Consider the following 23,405-nt stretch of genomic DNA (forward strand, 5'->3'; position numbering starts at 1 on the left):
GAAAGTGTCCTTGACATTTTCTGCACTGCACTGACTGCTCATCCTTGTCGCATTTCTCCAGGCTGCAGATGGAAAAGCACGACCTGTTGACATTTACAAACTTATCTGGCTGAGAGCGACGGCATTCTGTAAGAAGACACACCTCCAAATGTCCCACTGCCAACTTCCAGTTCATTCCACTTAATGTGTAACACGAACACGCTACTGCTCTAAACCATCAAGTCCAGCTTTGAAAAGGGGGGGGGGGAGAGAGAAACCCACACACCTTTTTGCCACCATGTCTTCTCGATTGAAGCAATTGCAACCAAAGGTGGTTCAAATACAGACAGGGTTTCCTTTTTATGTCAAAAGATTGGACAGCAACCAAAAGTAGTGTGGTACGTAATTTACTGTTAATTGGGTTAAAGCAGGACAAAGCTAAAATTAGGTGAATGCAAAGCAGGTATAGCAGCAGCAGAACATGACAAATGTAAAGAAGTTGTGGACATTGGTCTGAAAAGTGATGCAATATGTATGCATATTAGACACTGGAAAGTGATGATGCAAATTAAGACAGGACAAGCATATAGCAGGCAACAGCACATGAAAAAATAAAAACAAATTATTTTCTCAGTATAGAGGAGAAAAGACTCCTGTACTTTATTGATGAGACGGTGAGTAAATCAATATCCAAAAGCCAAATCGATGCAATGAGGAAACTTAAATATTTAACATCTGTGCGGGTTAAGCCTCTGCATCATTAAGCTTTCCAGAGGAACGTTCACAATGAGCCAGTTTGTGCAGATCTGCCGATCTTTGTGCTTGTGGTCCAGCTGTTGTTTAGAAATCAGGACGGTCCTTCTTCAGCTTGCTGTAGTCCATGTTGACTGTGAAAAACTGAAAAGAGACACACAAAAATAAATAAAAAATAATTAGGCCCAACACCAAGATTGCACAGAAAAATGCATGCACCACCATAAATGGTTTGGGTCACTTGCCACAACAAACACGACTACATCAAGTTACACTCGTTAATGACTTGATAAGATTTGTTAACACAGGTCAGCGTTAACAAGATTATGTTTGATTAGTCCAACTAAAGAGGAATTATCCCTGGATAAGAAACTCCACCACTAAAGCTGCACAATACAATCCAAGAGTAAAACCACCTCCACTGTTAAATACATCAGAGCAGAAAAATCAAGACTGCAAGACAATTAAACATAAGGGATGCACACCTTGTACTGATCATTTGGGCCAAGTTTGTTCCAGGGCTCTGGATTATTCTTGCGATCCCAGCTGCAGAAAGAAGAGTTAAAGAGTAACTCCTAGGTACATGGCAACGAACTTGAAAATTCTCTTGTATGCAAATACGAAAAACAAACACATTTTTAATTAAGAAAACGACACATGACTTACCAGACATCAGGGTTTCTCAAGCCCAGACGGGCGAGGTACAACAGAGACATGGCTGCTCCTCCACCGATGAAGATGAAAAGGGGGATCAGCTGTAAGAGACAAAGGAAGATAAGGCATCTTATCAGCTGAGAGAATCCTAAAGCTCTCAAGACAATGACACTCAACTACATGTTTACACTGAAAACACGCCCCTGCTCACGTAGGCAGCCTCTGGAATGAAACATGAAACGAACAGGGGCTAAAATTGGCCAACTTTAACTACCATAACTATAAAATATATACACATATTTTGTCGAAAAGAGAGGCGCTTTTGTGGGTTCTATTAATAGTTCACAAGGACTTGCTAACCCAATGTAGCCAGCTAACTAGTGGGAGCAGCTATTTAGAGGACATGAAAAGGCTCTTCGTGGCTAATAATCAACAACCATCGAATGACTAAAGTCGTGACCTTATTTAACTGAAAGTCATCAGCTGCCAGAAGGATCACTCTTAACCAACAAATTACACAGAAAAAATGAAAACAGAAAGACTGCTACATACTTTGATCTCTCAAAGTCAGTGCGGTCAAACGCAGAGGCTAATCAAGCTAGCACTGCTAACTGGCAACTTAGCCTAGTACCAGCCTGGGCTCTCAAAAAGATTACCCAAAATGACTTTTAACCTGAATATAGTTGCAATATACTTACAGCTGGGTGACTTCTAAGTTGTTTGCGGACTATGGCGAGCATTTTGTCGTTCCTCGCGTGCCAAGTTAACCGACTTTGTACCCAAATAAAAGGATTACGAGCAGTCTTGCCAGAACAGTGCGCAATTTAATCCTTGAGAAAGGGCGGAAGGAGGGTAGAGCAAGCACCAATAGGATGCTCACACACTGCCTGATCCAGCGTGATTAAAAAACGGAATTAATTATTACTATGTTCAGTATGCATATCGATAATTTTGTTAGTGGATATAATAAATTCCGAATAATTTCACATGGCTTAATTAATGAGCTGTTATAATGCTCGAGCTTTGATTTCCACGCAGCATTTTTAATCCGGCAAAGTCAAAGTGGTTTAAAAGCCCCAACAATTGCTTATTTTGAACAAAACAAATATTTAATATATATTCTCTTTTTCTTGAGGTCAAGAATAAAATTAACCTTCAGGACTGTCTCTGTTTGTGAAGCCTAAAAAATGTTCGTCTTAATTTAATTTGGAATACTTATTTTATGTACCTATTTACCTACTCCAATGAAAAAAAAAGTATTTTATTATTCTTATTCCCAATATTTCGTTCAAATTTTATGTGATTATTAAACAAAGAAAAGCTTAGATCCTACCGAGGTTATTGTAATTAATTAAAACTAAAATAAAAACTAGTAGATGTCGAAAAAGCTTTTTAGTTAATAAAAATAAAAAGTACACTTTTGAAAAAATATATATAAGCTAACTGAAACGATTTTGTGTACTTGAAAAAAAAAACTTAAAATAAAATGAAAAACATATCGTAACCAGCCTGATGAGGCTTTGATGAACATGTTTATTGGGACTTGTGGGTGACCTGCTTTCAGAAAGGTTTTTTTTTTTAATGTACTAGATATTCTGATTTTTTCCCTAAACATCCTCTCCAGTAGATGCTCTCCATATCCTGGAGGCCTAAAATAAAGACTTAAGCTAATAAAAACTCAATGAAAAGTAAACATTTGTAACCAAAATGAGCAAACACATTTTGGGAGCTATATTAAACTCAACTGAAGTCAAAACTCAATAAAATAAATAAATAAAAATAATTAAAAAAAATAATTCTGGTTCCCACTGATCCAGAACAGATATTTTTTCATTTATCATCTTATACTGCACTATAAATATAAATTGTGTTTACTGTAATATGTGCAGTCAGCTATATATGTTTCCCATACCAAGACAGAAGTAGCTGTTGCTCATAATTATATCAAGCTACAGTATAAAGTCTACCTAATGTTAAATTCCCCTTTACTCTATTTAAAAAAATCTTTAATATTAGTGGCATGATAGATAACAGTAGAGACACACCATGATCATTATGTTTGAGAATAAATATTCAGAGTAATTCATTATGTATTTCATTATTTGCTTCTTAACTTTGTTCTAGGGAAATGAAAAGTTTCATAACTCCTTATCTTGCTCTATGGCATCTACAGAGAGCAAGGTTAGAAGGTTAGAAGTTTACATACACTCATCATGGGTATGAAAGTTATGGTAATTTAGTTTTTTTTTTAAAAACATTTCTTTTTCGAGAGGGGAATGATTGCACAGCTTAGATCTTTAAAAAACAAAGAATTGTGGGCATAAGTTTGAATGTATTTTGGATTTTCGCTAATCCAGTGTGTCAAAAGTATACAGATACATATTCCTATATATATATAAACATATATATATATACGGCACACATTCACCCAAATCTTTTTTGACAAGGCAAAGGCCTATTAACTTCTCATCACAGAGAATGATTGGTTACAACTGGTAATTTCTCTTTGCCAGCATAAGGAGGATTCACTGGATTGACCAGTACAGAACAATGGGACACAGCTGGGTGTTCCAAAAGGATCACCAAACAATCCAAAGCACAAATCCAAAGCTGGGTTTGGAATGGATAAAGGAGGCTAGCATTAAGTTTCTGGAACAAATTCTCGACTCTATTGGAAATTTGTGCAGTATGATTAAAATCCAACTTCTTGCCAGGGAATCAAGCAGATTAAAAAAAATAAAATTCTGCCAAGAAAAGTCAAATGTTCAGCCAGAATTCTTCCAGCAGCTTGCTAATGGCTACCAAAACTGTGTGGTTGAGCTGAAACTTGCTAAACAGAACAATTCGTGTTTTTAAAAGCCATTAAAGATGTTTGTCGTACAATCATTCCACACTGGAAAAACAACAGTTCAAAGAAATAACAAAGAGTCCAAAATCATCATGACTTTCATGACCTTGATGAGTTATCATATTTTTTTAAAGTTGCTATTTTGTTTTCACTTTTGTTTTATTTGGATTTTCTCCTCACAGTTAATGTTGTTAATTTGTTGTTGAGGCCTCCCCTCTGCACTGTTATGAGTTGTAATTTTATTTTTTGAACTACAACTGTGGTATATTTAAATGCTAAATGCTACTTTCATATAATTTCCTGAGTACTTTCTCTCAAAGTGCACACAGAGTATATAATTTGCATTATACATAAATAGTGCTCATTTACTTCAAATTTATTTTAATTGAATGATAAAATAGATCTCAGATTTCACTGTATGATATTGGTGAACTATGATATTGATGTTAAGAGTTGGTTATAAAAATGTATTAATTAATCATGCTAAAGAAAACAAGAATTGGGCTTTGGACTGTGACATTTAGAGTGGGTGTAAAACTAATCTAAGTGGAAGGTTAAACCCTGAAAATGTCATCAGATTTCAATTTTTGCTATCAAATGCACTTATTAAATTATGACAGATTTAAAAATCTTGGGGGGGAAAAACACTTATGTCCCCTAAGTACTTTGAGGACCTATAACTTAACATTTCTGTAGTATGAAGGTAAAATTTTGCAGGCCTTATTTAAATACATTAAAGATTGCATATTTTGATTCTTTATTAAATATAAAGAAACAAAACAGGCTGCTGTTAACATCTCTTATCAGTGCATCCATGTTTTAACTGCAGAGTTCACTGTCAGCTATTTCTCCTCCAAACACTGCATTGATTTTCAAGACAAAACAAAACAAAACCCTGGCTATTTAGTTTTAATTGTCAGGTTTAAGGACATTTCCCTTAAGATATAATCAATATTCCAGTTTTTTATCAGTTCCATTCAAAATATTGATTATGGGGCATTTCATATTTAGAAGTCCAGTGTCCTTTCATTCCTTAGGTGCATTTCCACAATCAATGCATCTTTAAAAATATTATTTGAAGTAGAGAAAATTGTGTAAGCTACATATTATTGGAATATCGATGGGTGTTTAAATACATTTAATTGTTGGGTTTGGCTAACAAGTTTAACAAGTAGCTGGTGATTAGTGCCATGATGCAGTCAATACCATTCTAGAATGAACCGATTTGAACCAGTTTTTAAAAACTGGAAAAAAAAAAGAATAAAAATGACAACAAAATATAATAATTTCCCTTTTATGGCAAGTAATTTTCAACTTTAGAAAATAAACGTAAATACAATTTAAAAGTAAGACTGGACATAAGACAACAGGCGACATACAACCGTCTAAATTTTCATAAAGGACATTAAACTTACTAATTGTTTTCTCAGACAAACTAAATGTTACAATTACACACATTCAAGCATCCATTTGTAAACCATTTGGTGTAATTTCATGGGTTAACTGCTGGAAATGTATTTCTAAGGCTTTGTTTGGTTCAACATCAATCCAAGGCAGGTGAGCTGGTTTCAGAAACAATAAAGATTTGTCTAAATAAAATAAGGTTTACACCTGTGCACTTCAGCCAGTTCAAATTCTTCCACAAAAAGGACTGCAGGTTGTGTCACAGCTCATTCTGGACTTGATCCCATATAATGCATCTCTTCAGTATATCAACTGTACACAACAGAAGCTGGAGTTGAAAACTACAACGACTCTCTTTTAAATGCAGTAAAATATCTGACCATAGTTCAACAAGTCATAGGCACATATAGTGTGCCTGTACATGATGTCTTATGAAAATAATATACTGGCTATAGTGTTTCCAATCTAGTGTTTCTCTTCTTTTTTTCCTCATGTGCGCCAGTGTGTTTCAGTGTGTAGTCTTCTTGGGGGCTTTGCCAAATTTAGCATCCATTCCAAGACCTAAAGTGAGAAAACCAAAGATGTGAATGGAGGGAAGACACAACATCTGAACAGATATTTTATATACATTTAACCTGATGAAATGTCTTGATGCATACTCAATCATCCAGGTAAGTAAATTCCAAAAATTTGACTCTGTTCATCTGGATGTAGCGTTTTCAATGGGAGAAACGTTTTGTCACTTGGATTGAAAAGACTATGTCCAGATGAACAGAATCAACCTTTTGGAAACCTGACAAAATGGAAATCTAATATATTAAAATACGAAAGTAATATAGTTACTGACCGAGGAATACGAGAATGGTGCCAACCCACTGCATTGTAGTCATTACATTGCCAAACAAAATAACAGAGCCAAGGATGGTGAAGAACTTCCTCGTAGTTGTGACAATGGAGCAGGTCAGAGGCCCAAAGTACACAACTGTCATGAAGATGAAGGTCTGAAAAAGGAACATTTGAGCCGGTCAGTCAGGATGTCAGTCATTACTAAGTATCTATTGTAAAACACAACAGGGTGTTTCCTGTTCTTTAATATGGCATTGCTAATAATCAGTACTCGCATTGATCCACCTACCTGGCCTAAAGCACTGGTGACTCCAAACAGAAATATATTGTAAAAGATGCCCGGGTGGCGCTCTGCAAAACTCAGGAATTCCCACACTTCCCCTGTCCACAACACCGCTGAGAACAGAGAGGAACGTAACATCAACAACTTTTCAAAAACACAGTTCATTTCTGACTATCCTTGGTAAGAAAACCAGACCGAGTTCACAGTGTGAATGTACAGCACCACCAAGTGGTTCTGTACAGTATTAGCAGTTAGGTGAAATCTTAGTGTGGGGGTGTAATGAATTTGTATGAGTGGAGGTATAAGAATACCTTTGCATCTTGGGAAATACTAGACATCAAAGTCTTGCTGTGCATGTTGAAACCAGGAGTATATCTGCATTTGCACACATTTGACAACCAATAACTAAAAGCTGTTAAGGTTGCATATTGGAACTGCACTTAACGCTTACAAAAAAAACGCCATAGCTTTATAAAATGTAATTTAGCATAATAAAGTGGTTCAGGAAGGATAGAAAAACACTCCAAGACGGCAGACCCTACCAGTTAGTTAGCTTAAAAGTGATGACAGTCCTCCAGTTCTCATATAATCTTTGACCTTTTGATCTTTATCTCAGAGCCCATTAGTACCCAACCTTAAAAAACCCATCATTAAATTGTGTTTGTTTTATGTGCCTTGCTCTTCAGCATATTGTAGCAATCTGCTAACAGAACTGAGGGCTTTGAGGTGGAGGATTTCTTATCTAAAAAGATAACACTCCGCACTATGCCTTGACTGAATTAATGAGTTTTTGCCTCCTGAGGGAAAAGTGCACACATTTTCTGCTTCTAATGCAGCTGTTATTGGTTCTGTTTGAGGGTTGTTTTTTTTTAAACTTCTTGCTACCATCTACTTCATCACACCCGCTATTCATCCTGGAGCTCATGTCAGAATCCAGAATGAGAATAAAATATACCAAACTCACATTAAAATCACCTTAGGAACACAGCACTACACCTTATGGTACTTTTGTAAATGCAAAATCACCATGAGGTGATTTCACTTTGAATTGGTGTTTAAAAAGTTTTGAGTGGAAAAGCACCTGAAGAAAACTACATTAAACATAGGATATTTTGTTCTTATCTTTAATCAAAATTTTTTTGTTAATTATAAATATTATAGCACCATAAGAAATTTTCTTCAAAAGCCTTAAACCGGTACTATGCTCTTAGATAATTATTCATAAAGAAAGCTTTGAAACCATATATTCACCAGTGTTGGCAGTACTGAACCACACCAAGGTGAGTTTGCTCATTAGTGTCTCCTCTCTAGCTGCAGGTGAGCAAATCAGTGTAATGGCCAGATGTATTTTCAGTTGGAATGAGAGCCTGCATGCTCCTGACACATATTCTATTAGATGTGGGACTCACCTAGTCCCAGCACCAGACTGGACCACATGTTGATGTTCAGCATCATGTGGTTCGCACCCGTCTGGAAGCGAGCCCTCATGTGGTCCTGGGCCACACCAGTCAAACCGTCCAATGTCAGAGAGACCAGCTATGATGCAGCAAAACACAACACCGAGACGTGAGATGAAAGTAATGGGAAAGTCAAAGCACCCGTAAGGACACGAGGGAGATGCAAGCAGATGGGCAGCATATGAGGACAAATAGGTGAAATGAACAGAATATGTGTTAGCTCACCAGCAGAATCTCTCCAAAGCCAAAAATATGGTCATCACCAACAGCAGAGCTCTTGTTGGGTTTATAGAGAAAAAGAGCAACACCGCTCACAATCAGCAACACACACAGGTATTTAGCCAGTGGATACTTCTTCCTCAGTATTGTCACACCGAGGATCATCACTGCAAGGACACAATAACAGAAATATGAAGCCGATTGATACCAGCCTGGACAGCGTGTCAAAACTTCAGCCCTGAGAGTGAAACATATGGAAGGAAACAGAATTCAAGCGATAACCAAGCTGTGAGGGGTGAGAGTTAACCTTCATGTATAAACAGGACATACTGTAATATGCAAAGCAGGCTCTCAGCTCCACATGCCTAAGAAGAATATTCAAACTAAATGTGTCCCTAATCTGTAAGAAAAGACCTCAGAATCACTCGTGTTTGTTTGGTAGCCTACACTTTAAAAAAAAGTAAATAATTTGACTTTGTATATTTCCTCATACACACCCTGCATACTGTACACTTTCTGAATTAGTCAGTACAGACAGACTGTTGTCTACGGAAACAAAGGTAAGCAGTGACAAAATATTATGTAAATGATATGGTGAAAGAAAGCACTTTAAAAAGCAACACTACAACACTTATTTTTGTTCGATTTACCTGGTATGGGTTTGCAGGATTTCCCCAAAACCTATCAAACAAAAACGCAGTTATAGAATATGCAAGGCTCAAGCACAAATACACATACAATGAAAAAAGAAAAACACATAACCAGTTACTGTTGACCCATTTAAATAGGGCATACTCACCTGGGTGGGATAGTTGACATATTGAAGGGCAGAGTTACTGGACACCATGGCTCCAAGATAAGAGAGCGAGCACAGGCCATAGAGCCAGCTCTTCGTGTGATCTGGCTTGGAGCTCTCAAAAAACTGGATCACTAATTATTAAAAGAGAATTAAAGAAAAAAGTTCACAACATTACATTATTTTAAATATTAGGCAGAGAAGTTAACATACAAGAGATTCGACTGGTGTTGTTCTCAGGTGTTTCCTAGCAGAGTCAGTGGAGTCTTTTAACCACTGTTATTAGTTTTTGTGTGCATTTTGTGCAGCACATACTCACAGATCTTTGCAAAGACACAACTGATGATGCACTGGATGAAGACCAGCGTACGGGCGAATCTGAACTTCTCGTGACCATAATCACCTCGAGTGCTAGAAAACAGAGAGCAACAGCATGTTGAACACAACAGACCCGTCTTGGCAGGAGCATGCAAATAGCTAGGTTAAACATCTGAGTGGTTTCATGTGTCTCCTAGCTGTGAAAAGGGCATTCAGAAAAGGAGAGTGAAAGAGGGGTGTGGTGAGGGTAGCAGTCTGTTAGTGGACCAAAAGTTTTTTCAGCAGCTGTCTTGCTTGAGTACTTGGTGTCAGTTTGCAATTGTTTTTAGTGGGCTAATCTGAAGATAATATGTCCATATTCATAACAACATGTAATAACATGTAATAAAAGTCAGACATTGGTTTGTAGAAGTGCCGCTTCACCTCACATGGCATTTTCAAGTCATCATTTTGAAACCAGAGAGTATTCCTGTACCCTTTGTTGACAGCATACCATCTGTGTCCTTTCTCAGTATGTGAAAGAGAACACAGGCAGAGCTCTGCTTACTTTACATAAGCCAGACTGCAGATTTTAAAGTTGCATGTATAGGAGAAACAGTATACAGTGGGGCAAAAAAGTATTTAGTCAGCCACCGATTGTGCAAGTTCCCCCACTTAAAATGATGACAGAGGTCAGTAATTTGCACCAGAGGTACACTTCAACTGTGAGAGACAGAATGTGAAAAAAAAATCCATGAATTCACATGGTAGGATTTGTAAAGAATTTATTCGTAAATCAGGGTGGAAAATAAGTATTTGGTCAATAACAAAAATACAACTCAATACTTTGTAACATAACCTTTGTTGGCAATAACAGAGGTCAAACGTTTACTATAGGTCTTTACCAGGTTTGCACACACAGCAGCTGGTATTTTGGCCCATTCCTCCATGCAGATCTTCTCGAGAGCAGTGATGTTTTGGGGCTGTCACCGAGCAACACGGACTTTCAACTCCCGCCACAGATTTTCTATGGGGTTGAGGTCTGGAGACTGGCTAGGCCACTCCAGGACTTTCAAATGCTTCTTACGGAGCCACTCCTTTGTTGCCCGGGCAGTGTGTTTTGGATCATTGTCATGTTGGAAGACCCAGCCTCGTTTCATCTTCAAAGTTCTCACTGATGGAAGGAGGTTTTGGCTCAAAATCTCACGATACATGGCCCCATTCATTCTGTCCTTAACACGGATCAGTCGTCCTGTCCCCTTGGCAGAAAAACAGCCCCATAGCATGATGTTTCCACCCCCATGCTTCACAGTAGGTATGGTGTTCTTGGGATGCAACTCAGTATTCTTCTTCCTCCAAACACGACGAGTTGAGTTTATACCAAAAAGTTCTACTTTGGTTTCATCTGACCACATGACATCCTCCCAATCCTCTGCTGTATCATCCATGTGCTCTCTGGCAAACTTCAGACGGGCCTGGACATGCACTGGCTTCAGCAGCGGAACACGTCTGGCACTGCGGGATTTGATTCCCTGCCGTTGTAGTGTGTTACTGATGGTGACCTTTGTTACTTTGGTCCCAGCTCTCTGCAGGTCATTCACCAGGTCCCCCCGTGTGGTTCTGGGATCTTTGCTCACCGTTCTCATGATCATTTTGACCCCACGGGATGAGATCTTGCGTGGAGCCCCAGATCGAGGGAGATTATCAGTGGTCTTGTATGTCTTCCATTTTCTGATGATTGCTCCCACAGTTGATTTTTTCACACCAAGCTGCTTGCCTATTGTAGATTCACTCTTCCCAGTCTGGTGCAGGTCTACAATACTTTTCCTGGTGTCCTTCGAAAGCTCTTTGGTCTTGGCCATGGCGGAGTTTGGAGTCTGACTGTTTGAGGCTGTGGACAGGTGTCTTTTATACAGATGATGGGTTCAAACAGGTGCCATTCATACAGGTAACGAGTGGGGGACAGAAAAGCTTCTTACAGAAGACGTTACAGGTCTGTGAGAACCAGAGATTTTCCTTGTTTGAGGTGACCAAATACTTATTTTCCAACCTAATTTACGAATTAATTCTTTACAAATCCTACCATGTGAATTCATGGATTTTTTTTTCACATTCTGTCTCTCACAGTTGAAGTGTACCTCTGGTGCAACTTACTGACCTCTGTCATCATTTTAAGTGGGGGAACTTGCACAATCGGTGGCTGACTAAATACTTTTTTGCCCCACTGTACATGAAACTAAAATGTCTTTTTTGCAAAAACTTATGCCTGAACCAGTAAATCTCTGAGATTTTTAAATATACTCCCCAAAAAAGAAAAACAACGCAAAAACAAAAGTCTGTGTAATGCAGAATTTTGCTTTTAAGATAGACTAAAAATAAAAAAATTATTCTTCAGAGAAGAATTTTTCCAGATGTCTTATTCTTTTGCATATTTCTCACACACGTTTCATTTCATCAAACAAATTTTAATATTAGTCAGCGGTAACCAGAGAAAACCATGATTTAATTTATTAAGGCAAAAAGAGCCAAACCTGTGTGAAAAAGTAATTGCGCCCATTTATCGTTAAACCACAAGTTAACTCTGATTACCGCAGTTTGAAAGCTGAGCCCAGTTTCACTAGTCACACCCAGGCCAAACCCGTTGAATAAAGAAATTGCTTAAATAGATCCTGTCTGACAAAAGATCAACTTTTTAGAAAGTTTGAATCCCATCTTATCTGATGTAAAACTAACACATCATAACAGCAGCAGTCAAACATGGTGGTGGTAGTGTTATGACCTGAGGCTGCTTCATGATCAGAACAACTTGCTCTAATTGATGGAACCGCAAATTTTGCTCGACCAGAAAATCCTCATAGAGAATGTCCAGCCATCAGTTTGTGCCCTACAAGGCAAGGCAAGGCAAGGCAAGTTTATTTGTATAGCACAATTCAACAACAAGGTGATTCAAAGTGCTTTACAGAGACATTAGAAACAAGAACAAATAAAAAGCATGATTTAAAATTGATTAAAACAAGCAAGTTTAAGTTCACTTGGGTTAAACAGGAAGACAATAATCTGAAACACACCAGCAAGTCCACCTCAGAGCTGCTAAAAGCTGCTAGTCAAAGTCCAGACTTAATTCAGATTGACCTGAAACAGACATTCATTTTCAAAAAACCATTTAATGTGGTCAAACCAATTCTACAAAGAACAGTGAGGAAAGCAATATCTGCCCTACAGTGACATAAAGGAGTCATTGCCAGTTATCACAAATACTTGATTACAGTTCTTGTTACCAAGGTTGGCACAACCGCTTATTAGTTTTAGGGGGTAATTACTTTTGCAGAGCCCGGTAGGGTTTGATAGCCCCCCCCTTTAATAAATTAAATAACAAGTTAAAAAATGACGGTTTATATTTACATGGGTCATCTTTGTCTAATAGTGAAATTTAGGTGTGACAAATATGTAAGAATAAATCAATCAATCAAAAAGGGGGGATACTGCTGCAGTACTGTATTTAGTTTTACTTAACAGATCTGGAGATCTACAAAGACAGTGCTTCAGGTCATATGCTCATATGATTACGATTATGAGAACTGTGATTTTTTTTCTAATGACAAAACTATAACCAAACTCCAACTAAAATTTTAATGTATGCATAGCAATATTAAAGCGGCAGCTTTTTGAAGGGAGTTTTGGTTCACAGCAGCATAACAATGTCTCTAGTTTAGCTTCGTTACTTGTTACTTACATCGTCTCTTGCAATATTCCGTAATAAAAGTAGCACACGAAGACTCCGAAGAAGCAAACGATGAACCGTAACCTCATATTGTCCCACAGCCAGGCGGGCTTCCCAGCTCCCTTTCCCGCTGCCATGCCGTCGTCGACCACCCCGGGAATGTTAACCGACACCACCGCTCCACTTCCCGCTCCTCTCGCTCCGACCTCTCGCTCCACTATAGCCGCTATCACGAGCCCGGAAATGGCGCTCGCGTGTTTACGTTGGCTGTGGATTATGCACCAGCTGGAAGACTTGGTGATATATCGCAGTAAATCTTATTTGCCGGAGCTTTCCAACTCTTGTCTTGAGATTCGAGTATCATGCCATAGTTGGTTGCCCTATATCACCCCAGACAGAAGGGCCTTCTAGCTGTGCAGCTGCTATATTAAAAGCATCCCGTTTTTCACACCCGAGTAACGGTAAGGATGTGCCGCTCGGGTTTTCATTGGGAAATTAAAACCTGCAATTAGCAGGAAAAGTTATCTTCTAAAAGGACCCATTAGGTGTCAGCACCTGAGCCTGTACGCTTATATTAAGTTTAATAAAACTACCCTGAGTCATACAGGCATAATAACGTGTTTAATATACGCCGCTCCAATCCTGCAAACAAAACGCTGTCTCTTCTGTGATCGTTTGGTGTTCGCGTTAACCTTTAATGGTTAGTCGTGACTTGAGGCAGCTATTTAAAAAGCCGAGGTCCTTTCTTGAAAATGTCGCGTGCCCTTTTGTCGTCCTAGGATGTGGATTAAATTCATTGGTCCGTGTAAGAACTATGGAGCCGCTTTAAGCCAATCACAAAGCTGATTTGGCAAAGGAGGGAGGGTTTAGATTTAAAAGCCCACAGACACACGTGTCAAATGCAGACACGACAACAAAAAATAACCACAGGAATTATAATTACCGTAGAAGGCATTTTAACGCCCCCAAAACAATTTTCTTTTATTGTTTTCTACACAGGCAACAGCACAGGTAACAGTAACTGCTATCACGTAAAAAGAATACCAAAAAAAAAAAAGAAAAAAGGCTGAAAAATTCTTCGTTGACGTTTACTCCCCATTTATCATGTAGGTCATTTATTATGTTGAAAAAACACAACTGAATAATAATTCAATCAAAGGGAAGTCAAGCTCTTCACTAACACTGTGGTCTAAACTCCAGGGTTCAAAAAAGGCTCAAACTGACAAACACTGCGACCTGCTCTAGTTATTAAAAATAGTTTGGTTATAACAAAGCCCCCTGTAGGCAAATAAAGCTATAAAATGTCTGCTTATAAAACAGCACAAGTCAGAACAGTGAAAACAGAAGCAGTATCGTGTGCTTCTTATAAGGACATAAAAATATGTATCTCCCTTGAAACACATCTGTAGAAAAGTAGGACATTGGAAACTTTAAGCCAAAAATATTTCAAACAGATATATATATATATATATAAAATTCAACAAATATTTTGTTTTTCATCAGTTAACCCTCACAAATTAAGCTGGATGTTTATCTAAAATCAACAATACTCGACTACAAAACCCATCAATTGTTTGGATAGTAAGAAGGCAAAACCTGTACCAGTGTGTGTTCTAAGTGCTAGGGTTTTTGACAGTAAATTCTCACGTTTCAAGATGAAAAATAAAAGCATCCCTTCTAGACTGCGGTCTCTAACTAGAACAATTTTAATGCAAAAGAATGATTTAATAAACACAAGTATTTATAAAGCTTTTCAAGCATTTCCACAACTTAAATCCTGCAGTCTAATCCATGCCTCATACGGTTGAATACTAGGACAGTTTAAGTGCTGATGAGGTAAATATCAGCTGAATCAAAGCTTCCTGCAGGTGGAAAAAAAACATAAAAAAAACCAAAACAAAAGATAAAGCGGGCAGAATTTAGGCCACAGTTATTCTAAAGTATGACAGCAACAAATCTTCACAGTCACAAAGCTTATTTTGATCACAGTGATGATGGCGTGTTACAGCAGTGATGCAACACTGTCCATTGTCACGATGCATTAAAAAAAAATATATATCACATCCAGTTTCTGCTTGTCCTGGCAGTGCAATGTGGTTCAGTCCTGAGAGACTCTGCTCAGATATCCACCTACTGCATGCCCAGGTGCCTGGTAGGAGAGGCCTGACCTGAGCAGCCAGTGACGGGAGATACCGACAGGCCACGAAAGAGGAGGTCCATGGAGGGCAAGAGGGGCTTCAAAAGACTGACCGGGCAGAAAGCTGAGCCTCCGTGGGGGGTGAAGTTGACTTTATTGGGGTCAGGGCAGGATGACTGGAGGAGAGTCTCATCCTGATAGGCAGAGCTGTAGATGGAGAGATAGAAGCATGAACCCCCATACTGCAACACAGCATCCACGGCTTTATATGTAGTTACATATTTATAGCACCATAATAACAACTTCTACAACCCTTCAATTCCATTAAATAATTCAGTGAAAAATAACTGTCACACAAGATCAGAAGGTTTCAAGTGTGCACTGATATTCTGACAAGACTAATTTAAGCTGTTTTCTTCAAAAGTGTATAAATTAGCTTATTTTCTAAGGTTGTCATAATGCATCGAGCCGCATAGTTGATTTAACACACATTTTTAGGCCAGGTGTCCTTCCTGATGTAACCTTCTCATTTATCCAGACTTGGGACTGCTCCAAGGCAGATACTGACTCGTGACCTCCTGAGGCTGGGTTTGCGTTTCCTCCGAGTTGTGACCTTTGGGCATTAGGCAATTTTGCTAATCAACACACTATGGAATCCCACAAATGTGTAGGATAAAATGCTTTTTCATCTGTTTCTGCTGATATAGTGACTGGAGATTTTTCTACAGAATATCAAATAAGGATGCCAATATTATTGCAATTAATGTGCCACAAATAATAAGTCATCCTAATTCGGTAACACAATCAAGGCTTCATTTTTCCTGTATATTTCATACTTAGTGACAAACAGAATTAACAGATGAAAACGTGGCATATAGGGAACCAATCTAAACTCAGATGGTGTCATAATTTGATAGCAAGTACAGTGTGCAAATAACATCATCTTACTTAAATAATCATAGATTATATATGCATTTATGTCTCTAGATAACTATGTCCTCCTTAACGGGTGGGCCAATCTCAACAAAACTTTGTATAAATATCACCACACATATAGGAATTATTATCATCTATATGTTTTTTTTTAAGGAAAAATTTCCTATAAATCCAAGTTCTTTCTATTTGTATATACATTATGTTTATATAATGATTCCCCTGCAAATGCAATGTTACGGCCTCAGTTTGTACTTGTTTCACGTGTCACGTGGCTTAATGTAAATAAGTTACATTTAAAAACAAATCCTCCTTGGAGACCTCTCAGACTGGAAGAGACTGGAAAAATGGCATAAATTTCATCAAAGTGGTGGACACTTGGTGCTCAACCTGGAAATGTTAAATTCATAAGGGACCACATGTAAATGCATAGCAAGCTGTTACAAAAATACACATAAATAATAAATTTGTATAAAACTTTTGCAACATTATTTGTCATTACTGGCTCCAAGATTACAACGTGTGCCTTTTGTCTTGTGATCTGAACTTGATTTGGAGTGGTAATGACATCCTGTTTTGCTCTGATGGTACTTGTGGGAGGGGTTTAGTTGGGTACAAAAGTAAATTTGTGGTATAGAAAGTAGGAAATAATTGCATGATATGATCTATGCATGATGCTTTGGTGTACTTACACTGCTTCCTCACACACTCGAACTCGCTCACAGCCTTCTGGCGGTTCGCGCTGAAAAGAGTAGGTTTTGTTGGGACGAGGCGAAGAGGAGCAGGCCTGCAGCAGAGGAGGATCCAGTGCAAATGAAGGAAGCGATGCTGATGGAGAGGGACACAAGATCTCATAGTCCACAGGCTCTGCATAAAGAGAGAGAGATTTTCACTAACAATACCAGAATTAAAGCAAATCTCTGTCTGTAGTATTATTATTTTTCAAAAATATATCCATTTATGGTTTAATAAAGCACTGCAAAACAGGAAATGTAAGCCTGTCTAACCTGGCTCTCCCATGGTGCAGGGAGATTGGGATGGGGATAAAAGTGATGGATTCAAAGGACAAGGTGAACCTGAAGGTGTCAGAAGTGACGTATCAAGAATACAAGGGGACTGAGAAGGAGAAAGAAGGGAAGGATCCAGTGGCCCCGGTGAGGGGTCACTCTGAGAGCCACTGCTGCATCTCTGGGCAGGGGCGGGAGCTCTGTGGCCATCTGGGATATCCAAAATCTGTGAAATTTAGAAGCAAATAAATGAAAATTTAGCATAATAACACTGAAGTGAATGTGAATAACGATCCTTTTCTTTTTTTCATGTCAGTATGGACCAAAATCTCTGAGGAATGTTTCCAGCACCTTGTTGAATCTTTGCTATGAATAATTAAAACAGTTCTGAAAGCAAAAGGCGGTCCACCCTGGTATTAGCAAGGTGTAACTAATGAAGTGACCAGTGATGAAATATGGCACACAGATATTTTGATGAGAAAAGCAACTGCACTATAAATTGGTTGATACTGGTAGTTCTTATAACCTTTTGATATTAAAACCTTTCTGGTTTTACGTATAAGCAAGTTTCAGTGCCCTAACCTCATGCTGATCGTCTTGTTTTTCACACACAAACACTTCCTCCAGCTCTAAGTTGAGGCCCTCGACGCTCCGTCGCAGCCGTGGAGCAAGTCTGTTCAGCGGCATCAGCGGCATCGTCTGAGGAGAAACGAGTATAATACGGACAAATTTTGAGGTAGCCTAAGCCTGATTATCTGGTTTTTCACTATTGCAATTGTTAATAGTGCATGTGAACAGTACAGAGTGATATGCTCGTTTCAAACTGTCTTTCAGAGACAGCATGGCAGTAGCACGGCAGACTTGATGACAGCCAGTACTAAAAAAAGAAGTGTTTTTTATATCCCTGTTACCAAGCTCCTCCTCGTCTGCCTGTGGAACACAGTCTGGCATTGGGAGCAATCATGAAAACTTTGTTGTATGTGTCCTTTAATATCCTAATTGGACAAAAGGCTACCTGAGTGACTCCTGCTGCATGACCTGCAGGCAGGGGGTGGGGGGGGAGCTCGCATCCTGCTGAGGGAGGGACATGGCGGGAACGCTTCTGCAACTGGTGTCTCAGCTTGGCCACCTGAGGGCAGAGTGGAGAGAAAAATGATTCAGGGGTCATTGTGATTCATTCAAGGTTAAGGTTCAAAGTTTGCCCTGAAGGAACCCTTTTGTTTCAGGCTATCAATGGGAGGCCAAAGAGAAGAAGAGTGTGGGTATGTGAGAGAAATAGAAGAAATGATTCATTAACTGCTTTAGTGTATACAATACTTGCCTCCCTTAGGTGCTCTGCACTGCCCCAAGAAGCTGAGCGCTTGTGCCCACCAGCACTTCGTCTTCCCCGGGTTTCCTCTGCCCAGGAACTTGGAGTCTTAAAAAAAAAAAAAAAAAAAGGAAGAGAGAGAGCATATATAAATAAGGCATCCAGTGTTTTGCCTGACATGCTGTTGAGGGGCTCTGGTAGAAAATGGCCTAATTGGCAGTAATTCTGGCTGTCAGAAAGGGCGACCTTTTTGGAGACCCACTCTATTTTTTTTTTTTGCCAAAACCAGCAAACTCCATTCGACACTCGTATGCACAACACTTAAGTTGAGCCCCACAGCTGTCTTGCACACCTGCCCCACAACAGCTGTACAGCGGAAGGCGACAAGAAACCACTATGAGCTGCAAAACAGCCCGGCTTACACTCTCATAAAAAAACATCCAAACCACATCAGTGTAAAAACTATAAATACAGTGCATTCAACACCTCAGTGCACTTACACACACAAATAAGTTATTTGTTGTTATTCACAAAGTCACACACTGTTGAGGAAAAACAAAAAGCAGCCAGCAAGCAGACTTTTTAGTGCACTTCTTCCTTTGTCAGTCACAACTCTGTAACATCCTTTTCACTCCTATATCCGTACCGATTTCTTCACATTGACTCTTGATCTTCTACCAGTGGGAGCTGGGTTGTTTGCTGCTGACTGTTGGTTGTATGCAGTAGACTGGACATTCATCATCACACGGGTCAACTTAAGCAACAGGATCCGATACTCTAGGTTCTGGTGCCTCCACGTTTAGGGTCAACTGCTTCACACACTTTCAAAGAATCTGATCCACTCCCTGGTGTCCAGTCTATTCATAAGCCACTCACAGGCAACCATGCACCGTGACTGCATTGTGAATTTCTGTCCCCCGAAACACAAGGTGCTCGGCCTCACAGCTCAGGGAAGTCTTACTGGTGCCATTACTGCCTGTAGAAAAACACCGACATCATCTCCTCTTCAGTCGACTCATACGTACTCTGTCGCCAGGCTAAATAAGTCCGAAAGCAGCATGAGTCAGTCATACAGTGGCGTTGGTGTAGAGTTACGGCTACCAACCTCCCCCACCATCCAACATCAAAAACCCCACCCTCCCCAAAACATGGACAAGGGATCATGGAACACGAACCTATAAAAAGACCCCAAGGTACCAAAGCACTTGGTCTCCATGGCTAATATTTCCAGCTTGAGGCACTGATTAAAATGTGCTTGGTATTTATTTTTTTAATATAGTGAACAAGGTGGAAAAAAATATTATTTCCTTTACATTTTGGGCTAATTCTATAAAAAAAAAAAAATTCTTCATTTATGCAGAACCTCAGATTTAAGAAGTCCCAATCAGAGAGTTTTCATTTTTAAAGGTTACTATATTTAACTGCTGCTACTTTAATAGGTCAAATTAAAGAAAACTCTAATGAGATCTGCAATCTCAACAACTATTGAGTGTGTCAAGATCATTTTTAACCACCAAGGTGATTAAAAGTTAGTTAGAGAGGCAAGATTGAGATGGTTTGGACGTGTGCAGAGAAGGGCCAGCGGACATATTGGACAAAGGATGTCGAAGATTTAGGAAGACTACAGACGATTCATGGATGTAGTGAAGGAGGACATGGTGTGACAGAAGAGGAAGCAAAGAATAGGGTGAGATGCTGGCTGCTGTGGCAACACCTAAAGGGAGCAGTCGAACGAAGATGAGGATGACGAGGATGAGATTCCATCAGCTTTGTGCTAATTAGCAAAATGCTAAAACATTGTTGACTGTCAGCATGTTAATATAATGTTAGCATTTAGCTCAAAAACAAGCCAACAAAACTCAAAGAGCTGCAGGCACTAATTCAGACTAAAATCAAATGTAATTGCCTCAAACATTTAATTGATTAATTGGTTGCAGTTACTTTCATTTGATTCACTAAGTGATTATTCTAACACAGACTGGAATAAAAAGGTGCAGTAGTGTGCAAAGTAAAGAATGAAGTAACACCAAACAACTAGTCATATCATCTGACATAATGCAGAGGAACTATGGCAGAAGGAGGTGCTGGGTGGGGTGCTGCTGAGTACGTGTTAGTGTGGTTTTTGGGGAGTGCTGGGGGATGGGGTGCCTGTATAATGAGGTCAGGAGGGGCCTGTGTCTCACAATGGAGGCAAAGGGGGTTCGTTCGGGTTTAAACTGTGTCAGGAGAGAAGACGAAGCTTGCGGAGCTTGGCGATGTTACTCCAGGCTTTGTGCACTAGTTAGGAGCAGATACAGTCGAGGGGGGGGGGGAGCAGCGAGGGAAGAGAAGCAGATTTTTTTTTTTAAAGAAGAACAAAAACGAGTATTTCCAGTTGGCTGCCTTCCACCCGCCGCGCCGAACTGGAACCACCAGACACCTGCAGAGCTAACATCAGATATCTTGTCCTCTATAGAAATCGTTAACATCCAGGAGAAGCACAGCACACACAAGTTTGCCTTTTATGCAATTGATTCAACAGGTTCACACTGTGTTCCTGCACTAACAGAAGCACTGGTACAGAACAAACTGGGATTAATTGAGACCAAGCTCATTCGATTATAGCAACTCCATCACAGTATCACAGCAGATTTGGGGGTTTCGGGATATATTAATCATTACCTGCGTGGCTTTATCATTGACACAGCTAACTACCGCCCCGTCTGCTTCTTTGGGCCACTGCCCCTGGAGATAGGGTCCGACAATCGCATCCAAAGAAAGTGTTCGGCGGATGGTGGGTTTTGGTGGACGAGCCGTGGTTCTGTCTGCTGTGGAAACAGAGAAAATAGAAAGAAGCCAGGGGCATGTTGAGACTGTGTAAGCTTCCACTCAGTACATGTCGAAACTGTTTCTGTGCTGAAGAGGGATTGAACTCCTGCCTGTGTAATCATGTTTAGCCTTCAGTAAGACACTGTATTGGACATGTAAGTGTAAATAACTCTTTAGCCCCAGTGGCAGTTGCTCACAGCCTCCTTCCTTTCCATAAGTGTGCAGACCACAGGGCTGTGTGAGTGTAACAAGTGTGTATGTGTGCGTGTTGGCAGCGTTTTGTATCTCTGGCAGGTGTGGACCATGCCTTTGACCTGGAGCAAAGCCATCCAGCTACACAACGCTGGCAACACTCACCACAGCCAGATAGTACATTTACAACTAATCCAAAAGCACACCCACAGTATGTTGTCATCAGCCCATGCTGCAGGGCAGACAGGATACATAAATAACATGCAGATGTGAGTTTTGTGGATACAGTGAAAGAACAAGCACTCAAAGTAAAACAAAGAGGTCTTTAAAGCTGCTGCTGTGTTAGCATGAAGCATGCAGCAGGAATCCCACAGGTCAGAGTGCTAAGGGGCAGCTGAGTGTCTAAATAACATTATGAGAACAGTGTTATGTTTCAGGGCTAGCAGCCTTCATTGTTGACTTAGCACGTTGGAATTGTACTCTTTTGAGCACAATCCAAGTAAAACGGCTGGTGCATAGTTAGGCACACTGAAACAGTTCATGCCCTGGCTTTGGGTGAGAAGCATGGTCGTCTCTTGTATTTGCTTCTTAAATATTCTTCCTGCTTTTCTTCAGTGTGCTGTGGTTCATTAATCATTCAGTGTATGAATAGCTGGTCCTGGTGTTACATGCTTTCCCTCTAGAGCTCCAATTAACAGTTCTAGAGACTTCTGGAAGAATCTTTACAAAGGTGCACTGATTAAACTGCAGAGTACTTTGGGGAATTGAAAAATAATGCATTTCCTATTAAATATGTCAGAAAATAGCAACTATTCCCCCATCACAAATTCACAGTTTTGTCTTACCAGCTTTTCAAAATATAAAAATATGCAGTTTTTAAATGACAAGAACAACTTAATTCATCCACGATAAAAACAGCAGCAGGGTCAGTTTTCATTAATCACCCAGCAATTCATGTTTAATGATTAATCACTCTGGCTCAGTTCCCCTTTGTGATGATACACAGTCAATATTTTTGCTTGAATAAAATCCACTATATATCAAAACCACAAAACATTAACCCTTTGCCCCACTGGGTCACATTTCTAAGGAATAATGATGATTAAGTGATGCACAATCAAACTTTTCAGCTCTGGACCACATGGAAGTGAATGCAGATTCAGCCCCCTCCTCCTGAGTGTGTATTTACCCGTCTTGACCTCTCTGCTGAGGAGAGCTGAGCCCCTCTGGAGCTGGTATGGGACTGTGGCTCTAAGGGGCTGCAGGCTGGGGTTGCTGCACCCCCGAGGCGCTCCTCCACTTCGGCTCGACATCCCCCCACTTGGCTCCCACAGCCGAGCGCAGCTTATGAAAACAGTCGTCCCTGCTTTTCTTTTTCCTCGTCGTTCACTGCAGCTCTCACGGGCTTTCTCACTGAGCGCGCTCACTTCATCCACACTGATGATCCAAAGCTCTGATCGGGCCTCTGGATGGAGAAACTACTCGAGCTTTCTTTTGTGATGTTGACCATGATGTTTGCTGCCTCACTGCTTAGTTTCGGGAAGAAGAAAAAACACGCGTGTTAAGTGAGCTTTGCAGTTTAACGCATTATACCAAACTCCGTATTATTCTTCATGCTGCAGAGTGAAAAGGGCACCAGCAGAGTCTGAGTGGTCCTGTGTCACATTGCTGCTTGTTTCCCTTGTCTGCAAAGTGACAACACAACTACTCAACCTGTGCAACTATCTCGTGCAGCATGTAATTCCAAGGGAGGATGATGTGG

At 39.8% G+C, this 23,405-nt stretch overlaps 3 protein-coding genes across 4 annotated transcripts; all 3 read right to left on the reverse strand.

Moving 5' to 3' along the window:
- Positions 1-574: 574 nt before the first annotated feature.
- On the reverse strand, positions 575-2,232 carry LOC146634119 (cytochrome c oxidase subunit FA4). Its single transcript, XM_085352796.1, has 4 exons — positions 2,085-2,232; positions 1,399-1,487; positions 1,218-1,278; positions 575-876 (listed from the first exon to the last, which is right to left on the reverse strand). The coding sequence occupies exons 1-4, from the start codon at positions 2,124-2,126 to the stop codon at positions 820-822; spliced, it is 249 nt and encodes an 82-aa protein (XP_085208922.1). The 5' UTR covers positions 2,127-2,232; the 3' UTR covers positions 575-819.
- Positions 2,233-5,538: 3,306 nt separating this feature from the next.
- Positions 5,539-13,741, reverse strand: slc35b1 (solute carrier family 35 member B1). Its single transcript, XM_085352797.1, has 9 exons — positions 13,270-13,741; positions 9,559-9,650; positions 9,243-9,373; positions 9,094-9,124; positions 8,450-8,610; positions 8,177-8,303; positions 6,774-6,880; positions 6,486-6,639; positions 5,539-6,199 (listed from the first exon to the last, which is right to left on the reverse strand). Exons 1-9 carry the CDS (start codon positions 13,392-13,394, stop codon positions 6,147-6,149), a joined length of 981 nt encoding a protein of 326 aa, XP_085208923.1. The 5' UTR covers positions 13,395-13,741; the 3' UTR covers positions 5,539-6,146.
- Positions 13,742-14,209: 468 nt separating this feature from the next.
- fam117aa (family with sequence similarity 117 member Aa) lies at positions 14,210-23,320 on the reverse strand. 2 transcript variants are annotated; one of them, XM_085352798.1, is made up of 8 exons: positions 22,833-23,320; positions 21,305-21,450; positions 18,656-18,751; positions 18,350-18,463; positions 17,917-18,033; positions 17,335-17,560; positions 17,020-17,194; positions 14,210-15,601 (listed from the first exon to the last, which is right to left on the reverse strand). In XM_085352798.1, exons 1-8 carry the CDS (start codon positions 22,954-22,956, stop codon positions 15,388-15,390), a joined length of 1,212 nt encoding a protein of 403 aa, XP_085208924.1. In that variant the 5' UTR covers positions 22,957-23,320; the 3' UTR covers positions 14,210-15,387. The 2 variants fall into 2 exon arrangements, with proteins under 2 accessions (XP_085208924.1, XP_085208925.1); XM_085352799.1 differs by lacking the exons at positions 21,305-21,450; positions 22,833-23,320 and adding an exon at positions 19,290-19,669.
- Between the last annotated feature and the right edge of the window lie 85 nt (positions 23,321-23,405).

The sequence above is a fragment of the Diplotaxodon limnothrissa genome, linkage group LG4 (genome assembly GCF_057381915.1).
Source record: "Diplotaxodon limnothrissa isolate DT_005_m linkage group LG4, D_limnothrissa_male_GT1.1, whole genome shotgun sequence".
Classification (NCBI taxonomy): domain Eukaryota; kingdom Metazoa; phylum Chordata; class Actinopteri; order Cichliformes; family Cichlidae; genus Diplotaxodon; species Diplotaxodon limnothrissa.

What these genes read in the sequence shown, in the direction of transcription:
- LOC146634119 (XM_085352796.1), bottom strand. Translation starts at nt 2,126, where the DNA reads ATGCTCGCCATAGTCCGCAAACAACTTAGAAGTCACCCAGCT. An exon ending in AACTTAGAAGTCACCCAGCT is followed by an intron (nt 1,488 to 2,084) that starts GTAAGTATATTG and finishes TGTCTCTTACAG; the next exon opens with CTGATCCCCCTTTTCATCTT. An exon ending in GCCCAAATGATCAGTACAAG is followed by an intron (nt 877 to 1,217) that starts GTGTGCATCCCT and finishes GTCTCTTTTCAG; the next exon opens with TTTTTCACAGTCAACATGGA.
- slc35b1 (XM_085352797.1), bottom strand. Translation starts at nt 13,394, where the DNA reads ATGGCAGCGGGAAAGGGAGCTGGGAAGCCCGCCTGGCTGTGGGACAAT. An exon ending in TTGTGTCTTTGCAAAGATCT is followed by an intron (nt 9,374 to 9,558) that starts GTGAGTATGTGC and finishes TTTAATAATTAG; the next exon opens with TGATCCAGTTTTTTGAGAGC. An exon ending in CACCATTCTCGTATTCCTCG is followed by an intron (nt 6,200 to 6,485) that starts GTCAGTAACTAT and finishes TTCTCACTTTAG; the next exon opens with GTCTTGGAATGGATGCTAAA.
- fam117aa (XM_085352798.1), bottom strand. Translation starts at nt 22,956, where the DNA reads ATGTCGAGCCGAAGTGGAGGAGCGCCTCGGGGGTGCAGCAACCCCAGC. An exon ending in CAGCAGAGAGGTCAAGACGG is followed by an intron (nt 21,451 to 22,832) that starts GTAAATACACAC and finishes CTGTTTCCACAG; the next exon opens with CAGACAGAACCACGGCTCGT. An exon ending in GTGCAGAGCACCTAAGGGAG is followed by an intron (nt 18,464 to 18,655) that starts GCAAGTATTGTA and finishes CTCTGCCCTCAG; the next exon opens with GTGGCCAAGCTGAGACACCA.